Below are 7,500 nucleotides of genomic sequence, written 5' to 3' on the forward strand. Positions count from 1 at the left end.
ACCGAACCGATCGACCATTTCCATTTTTGGTCGATCATCGACTAGGGCACCAGGGCCATAAGTCTCTCTTGAGATTCGTTTCGATTTCAGTTCAGGCGTCCACTAGAAGAAGATTTCAGTCCAAGATGGGCGATAAAGCGATTCGATTTGTCACCACTTCCACCCCGAGATTGGATCGAATTTCCGCTTCCTAGGGTGCGCCACACGCTACGCCACCGAACCGGTGGTTGTTGAGCAAATGCTTCGCTATTTTTGGGATAGCGATGGTGGACTGGTTTGCCTGCTGTCCGACGGCCTAGGGCCGGGGCTTAGACTGCCCCCGGAATGGATCGCTCTCTTTCCTGGTCACTCTTGCCTAAGACACGATCTGGTAGCTGCACGAGTGCATTTTCAGCCGTACAGATACTTGAGCTGCGATTTAGTGGCGAGCCCTTTTCGAGGTGGCAGCTCGATGGTTCTTACTGCGCGCCGCTAGTGCTGCAGTAGAGTCGTGGCGAAGGTGGCGTCATCAGTTCTCGAGCGTGGCTATAAACCTGCCCTCTTAATGTGTCACATTTATGGCCGCGTTTCCGTGACGTGAGCAGCGGCAGCGTGCGATCGGTGGTTTCATAAATGCATTTTTGGGGAAGACGTGGTAACAAGTCAACAGCAAACACACGCGGTTATCTCGTGAAGCTAAAGTCCTGTAGCTCGCCAATACAGCTTCGAGTTCTATCAACATCCTTAACCGAACGGCAGTAAGTGATTTTCTTCTCACTTATAAAGCGATTTATGTGTAGCACCTAAAGGGTGAGTTTCAACATTACTCCATGATTTATGTATTTAAATCCAACTTCTGGTGCAAATAGTCGCGTGCTGCCTCCATTTACTGATTGTGTGAAGAACATCAGCAGGCGCAAAAGATCCACCGAGCAGTGCAGCTCTTGTTGCGTTGAGGCGTATTTGCGAAAGAGGGAAAAAGATCGCTAGCTAAGATGTTTGATCATCGCATCTTCCATTGCCCGTGAGATATGTGGTGTAAAAGGGGGAGTTATTTCACTCACTAGCCCCTCTCACCACAAAGCCAGTGGCGATTGTTTACGAAGTGTGTAGTTGGCGCACCTTCGTGGACTGCGGATAATTTATTATTTTCTCTCGATTGGTTTATCGTTTGGCGAGTTGTTCGCGGGTAATTAAGCGTAGTTCGCGCGGGGTTGGCATCTGCGGTATGATGGTGCCCTGTATGGACTCCTGTAGATCCTCTGTGGGAATGTTGCTCCTGGTTCCGATACCGACATTTGGCGTGCCGTACGTTAATTGAGAAAGTGCATACCTTGGTGTTGGTATAATTTATAGTCCAGGGTAAACATTGACCTTTCGATGTTATGATACGTCAAACGTGAACAAGTCCCATGTTTATGTTGAGCATTTTACAGTATTCGTGTATTTTGTAGACGAAATCTCCCAATAATGTTCCTCTAAATTTGGATTCCACATCGAATTCCAAAAGCAGCAAAGCAATGCAGCACGCTCTACCAATTCCAATTCCGTTCATTATTTCGCGCCGCGCCAGCTGCTGCTATGGCCAGAATAGACTCGACCAGAGTTCGATGCGCTACCGATCGCGACCAAAACAGACGCGCGCTAATGGGGGACCGGTGCAAGGGACCGGGGTGACGATCGGGTGGCGAAAAATTTATTGCTAGGAAAGCTGCACTAAATCACTTTCGCGCGAGAGCACTCTCGCGCGTCTAGCGTGGAACCGCCGGTCGCCACCGCCGCCATTGCCGTTGGCCAGGAAACCCGGGGTGAAACAACCCGGTTTTCCGGTTTTGTTGCATTTTACTCGCGTGGTCCACGGGTGTTTGGGTTGGAGCTTCGCCAACTAGAGTGCAGAGCCGTGCGGTGCGTTGCGGATCTTCTTACGGGGTTTCCTTTCCTCAAGACAAAGACAAACTTTAAAACGGAAAGCGACGTAGGCACCCCGCGTGGTGTTGGTTCGTTGATGCCGGAAACGTAAACATGTGTCCCGGCTCTGTGCGAGACGGATTCCAGGCGAAATGGCGTTACAACGGAACGATCGCAGAGCATATTGGCATTCGTCTTAACACTTCTTGGATCTGTGTTGTGTAAATATTCCCATAGAGTGTGAAAAGTTTGCTAATATTGTAACAAAATCAGGGAACCAAATGCACTTCTGGTGCAATTGCTTGACCAACAATTTATCAATTTTAATGCTGCATAAAGCGTCATGATAGCAATCTCTAAGCAGCTCCCTAAAACAAGACATCTTAATGACTTGTGTCGTCGGAGTAACCAGAATGATAGCATGACACCAGCAGCAGTAGCAGCAGCAGCTGCTGCTGCTAAGCTTAATGATGATTATGATGGAAAATGGTCTCGATGAAATGAGACACACTCCGCTCACTCGTGCTTTGTTGCTGATGATTTATAGGAGATGCTGCTCTCTTTGAGCTTAGTGATTCCGCTGACGTTGACGGTTTTGGATGTAATTACTCTTTTTCATTCCTTGTACCGCCAGCGAGCTGACACTCTACGGATGGAGCAACGAATGACTTTATTAGCCATTTTTTACGGATTGTCTTTATGGCCAATGAAAGAAGAGAAGAAGAAGAAAAAAAAATTAAACAATCGTTTTCAGCATCATTTCACGTTATGGTGATTAGTTCCTTTCACCCTGCGACCTTCGTTGAATGAAGAAACGATCATGCACGTGAGATCGATGCATATTGGATCGCAAGATACATTCTCTTCCATGGGAAACCTGGTCCCTCTGTCCTCTCGTTTATGATTATAATAATTATCCCAAGGGGGATCGAATCGCATCCTAGCAAACGACGTGCAGCATCGTGTGGAGGCGTGCATGGCGTGTCCGTATGGATCCGTTCCGGTGCGAAATGTCACAAATGTCTAGGTCCCTCCATTTCCGCGAATCCTCAATGTGTGCCAAAGGGTCGGCTGATCAATGATGCTGTGAAAGCATCATGCAAAAATATCACGAAAAGCCAGCCCCAGCCCCTCTTGCTGCATGAAAATGGCAAATGGTGTGCCCTCCGAATGCAACAATGTGCTGCAATACGTGCTCTGCCGGTGAGATAAGATCCACAGAGTCCCAGAATTCACCGTGAGAGAGAGAGAGAGGCACAAAATTTGAAATTCCTCGGAAGGACGGCATAATTGAAATGATATCATGTTTATGTTGCGTAGCGCACAACTGTCCACAATCCCCGCACCCCGTGGAATGCTGCTGCTGGCGTCGCCATCGTCACAGCTTTCTCTTGCGCGGTCACAGGCCACGGCCATTGCGCAATGCGCTCACCGAATTCCCCATGGCCCCCGGCGTGGCGCGTGTTCTGTGTTGTCGCTCGGAAATCTGACAAAGAAAGGCGGTTTGTTGGTTTGGAGATCGAGAGATCGGCGGCGAAACAATCGTAAAACCGTTTGTCGCCATCGTCGGGCTGTAGATGATGATCACGATGATGATGATGATGATGCCGCTGGTACATTCATTAGTGTGCGCGATAAAAGATCAAGCCCGAATGTGGATTACGCCGGGCGAACGCATCCACATCTTTGCCAGTAACGGGGCCAGAGTGCCGGAGAAGGAATTGCATTGCAGTCGCAGTCCCAGACACAACGCTCGTGCAACGTCGCCGAGTCGCCAAAAAGGTGACAAATTACTTTATCTGGGCGACATTCCGCTCCACCGGTAACGAGGTATTCCGTACTCTTCCCATTCGCGGTGAATGTCCACCGTCAGTAGAGGGGCGAGATCTCGACTGTCTCAAGAATGGAATTCCTCCTCATAAGGTGCGCCGGAGGAGCTGCTGGTGGCCGGTGCGCGCGTTCCTCGAGATGAACTAATTAATTTCGGCTAATTTAAATTGAGGAAACTTTAAAATAAATCCCCTCTCTCCCTGTCTCTCTCTGGCTCCTTTACCACGACGAGTTGTCGCGGATGTCACGGATGCAGTGCTCGAAATGGTCACCCATCTGCCATCTGCTGCAACCTTAGCGTAGACTGAGTCTGGATGCGCTCGCGTGTTAAGGGCGGAAATATTTTAATTTGTTGCAATCAATCATTATCGATCTTGCCCCCCGCTGGATGCCCTTTTTTGATGGACAGATGGAACGGTCACGTCGGTCGACCCGAGTCGCCGGACTCAGCCGGGGCGCTAATCAATCATAATGAGATGGCCCGTCCGGGGTGGGGTCTCGTGACGTGCAGAATGGAATTTACATTTCAGGAAAAAGGCTTCTGGTCTCCGGTAGCCAGACAGTTGAATGAACTCGCGACGCACAAGAATTGTAATTAGGCCAATAAGAACCGCCCAGCTTGGCAGAACGGGCCGGGGGGCCGGGGGAGTCTTTCAACATTTCCTCTCCAACATTGCGCATTCAATGGCCCTTAACCTTAAGCGCCCGGCCGCCGGTCGAGACCTCACACGCGTGATTGTGGCGCACGTTCACGCACGTTAACCTGTCACGCGTCCGATTTGTCTAATTTGCTCTGGCACCAACGCGCAGAGACGAAGCGCGAGTTCGATCCGAGTCCAAAAATGGCTTTCCACCGGCTACCGGCTGTGCGCGCATTTAATGCAAATTTGTTGCACGGCTCTCTCTGTAGTAGCGGCTACTTAGGGGGCTGACCTTCCGCGGTACGCTGGTGTGTCACGCTCAATCACACTGTCAACCGCCCTCTCCTGCCATGGGCGGTGCTGTTGACAAGAACGTGTGATCCGCGCTGGCTGGTTGATGTGCGTCTCGCGAAGTTACCGCCGGATGGAGCGTTACGAATTGCGCGAAGCTAGAACAAAGCCGGCTCGGAGTGGCGGATGTCACACCAGTTCGGTGGACCGCATCAGGTTTTCGGACAAACGGTGGAGGCCTCCTCTTTCGGTTACGTTCCGGTTACGCAACACAACCAAGCCAGGTCAGTCAGCGGTAACCAGCCAGCGATTGTGGGAGCACTTGTTGGCGCAAAGAAAGGAGCAGACGCAATTGTGGTTAAAGATTTGGGCGACGTGACATTTGTGTCCGCGCGCCGGCGTCATGCATGTTTTGTTTTTCTTTCGTCAGCCAGCGGAGAACGAGATTAATCACGGTGCTGCGGCTGCTGCTGGTGCTGGTGGTGGCTGCTACGGATTGCTATGCTGTCTTTTGTGGTGTGTCTGCTCGTCGTTTGTTTATTTCCAAAAGTTGATCAAATGATCAACGCATGTTTGGTAATGTTTTGCTATGCTTCTCGACTCAACTAACGTTCCCCGCGTTCTCTCTCTCTTTCTATTTCCTTTCGTCGACAGGAATGCCAAAACTTGATCGAGGAAAACCGTCGCCTCATGAACCTGGCCAGTGCAGGGACCGGTGGCGGTGGTGCAATGTACGCGATCAGCAACGGGATGCTGCTGCACGGTGGCAGCGGTTCCGGCAGCCTCTCGACGCTCGGCATGGGCATACCGAATGGTGCTGGTGGTGGTGGTGGCAATGGCAGCTATACCAACGTCGAATCTGTGATCCTGCAAACGCAAGTCGAAACGCTCCAGTGGCAGCTGAAGCAGGTAAGATGATCCGAACCGCCGCTCGGTAATTAACGAAAAAGGGTAGAATCCGAACCGGGACCAGTGCTCCAGGTGTTTTGCTCCTAGGATCCAATCGTTGTTAATCGTTAAGACATTGTTACCTCATTATAGCGCAACGAATGCGGGCAATACGCGCGCGCAAGAGAGGGATCCTATTAAAGTATCAGCTAAGCCGAGAGGAGAGGCTTCGTTTCGATAGGCTTATTATAGAAAGGTGTGGTGTGGTGTGCTTCAACTAACTGCCTTGACTAAACAACCGTCACCAGCTGGGTATTGATTTTTAAAACAATGTACACCCCTCTCTCTACCGATGGCGCGGCTTATTAACAAATTGGTAACGACGATGTGCTGGATTGGCCACACTACTGAACAGCATAACGGCATACACTGGCACAGCAGTACCTTTCATATCATGGTGACAGTTATGCAACGAAACGAAAGTGACGAAATCAGTAGAAGGTGATCACCTTCTCTGGGCGCCCTTTTTGGCGGTAGGTCACGGATCTTTGGGCGAAATTAATTAAATATACTGCATTTTATGTTGTATAAACCGCCCTTTTCTTTATGTTGCACCGCGGTGTTTTGAATTAAAAACCCGAGGGAAATATGATCTTTTTAATCATTTTTGGCAAGGTTTTTGAAAATTATTTTTGCTTGAAGCTTGAAGTAAATGTTTTAGGCACCTAATAAGAGCTTTTTATGCAGTTTTGTCTGCGTTTATATCGAGTCCTTTCTTGATTCATTCCAATATTCCAGTACGATTTTCATGGAAATAAAATAGATTGTTTTTTTCCATAGACTCACTTTTCTATTTCATACAAAAGCACAGTCTTGGATTGAATAACTCTAAAAAAAATGAGAAAAAGTTGTTCAGGAAACGCAGAAAAGAGGGTGACATCTGCTCAAAAGGGTGACGCTGCTGCAGCATCATCATCATCATCATGTTGCTGTTGGGAATCGCTTGTTCATCGGTGTTACCACGGTTGGCCGATCATCTCGGTCAGCACCTGTGTAACCGAGGGTGCGACCGGAGGGAGTGACATTCGTCCAGTTCCAGTCTGGCCTGGTCTGGTCTGCATATGGCCATTAATTGTACCGAGAGTGCTGTGTGCTGTGAGTGTGTTAACCACGGGCCAAACGCAAGATGTATTCATTAGCCAATTTGCTGTTTCGCGAGCTACCCGATTGGTGCAGTAGTTGGCCAAGTGCAAGCCCGAAAAGGTCACGCTATGGTTGCAATTCTATTCGATTGGCGGTGTTGAGGTATGGGAGTCCTATGCTGAATTTGGAGAACCGATGGGGAACCGATGCGTCTCGATAATCATCAGCTGCGCCACGGAACAGAGGGGCATCAGGGGTTGCCCAAGTAGCTGCCTGGAAATCTACACAACAATTGCAACAGCTCCAGGTGCAACGGATCAAGGGATGTTTCCAGTCTGGCTTTGGCTTTTAACACTTGACCTGACACCGCGCATTGCAATAAACGGGCGAAGATCAGTTGCGGTAGCATAGTGAGAGGGCTGCCAACCAGAAGTACACCGTACTGTACAATCTCCGTTCGTTCTGAACCTATTAGACCCCCGGGGATTGCTAGCAATACCATGCACAAGACATAAATCACGCTTGGATGTAACGCGTTTTGTTGTGCAAATGTTGTGACGAAGGCGATGAAACCCAACTGTCTGTCGTCTTCAGTGCTGTGTTGTCCTAGTCCTTTGTTCAACTGTAAGTCAAAGAACTGCCACTAACGATTCGCAGATCATAGACCTCACAGTCGCTCGTAGTCGACACGGACGTGGATTGTGATACTCTTGGCAGCTGCTGTCGTCTCCAGTGACTCGAATCCATTAAACGGTATCGAACAGCGTAAACCCGCGCTAGTGAGAAGGAAGGATTGGCCAAGTGCACACCGTGACAGCTC

At 49.5% G+C, this 7,500-nt stretch overlaps 1 protein-coding gene across 3 annotated transcripts in view; it reads left to right on the forward strand.

Annotated features, from left to right (window-relative positions):
* Nucleotides 1–7,500, forward strand: part of LOC126577426 (uncharacterized) — a 73,438-nt gene that overhangs the window by 57,962 nt on the left and 7,976 nt on the right. For all 3 annotated transcript variants that reach the window (XM_050239044.1, XM_050239045.1, XM_050239043.1), the window contains exon 4: nucleotides 5,304–5,558. In XM_050239044.1, the coding sequence (XP_050095001.1) occupies nucleotides 5,304–5,558 (255 nt within the window). The remainder of the gene's footprint in view (nucleotides 1–5,303; nucleotides 5,559–7,500) is intronic.

The sequence above is a fragment of the Anopheles aquasalis genome, chromosome 3 (genome assembly GCF_943734665.1).
Source record: "Anopheles aquasalis chromosome 3, idAnoAquaMG_Q_19, whole genome shotgun sequence".
In the NCBI taxonomy this organism is placed as follows: Eukaryota; Metazoa; Arthropoda; class Insecta; order Diptera; family Culicidae; genus Anopheles; species Anopheles aquasalis.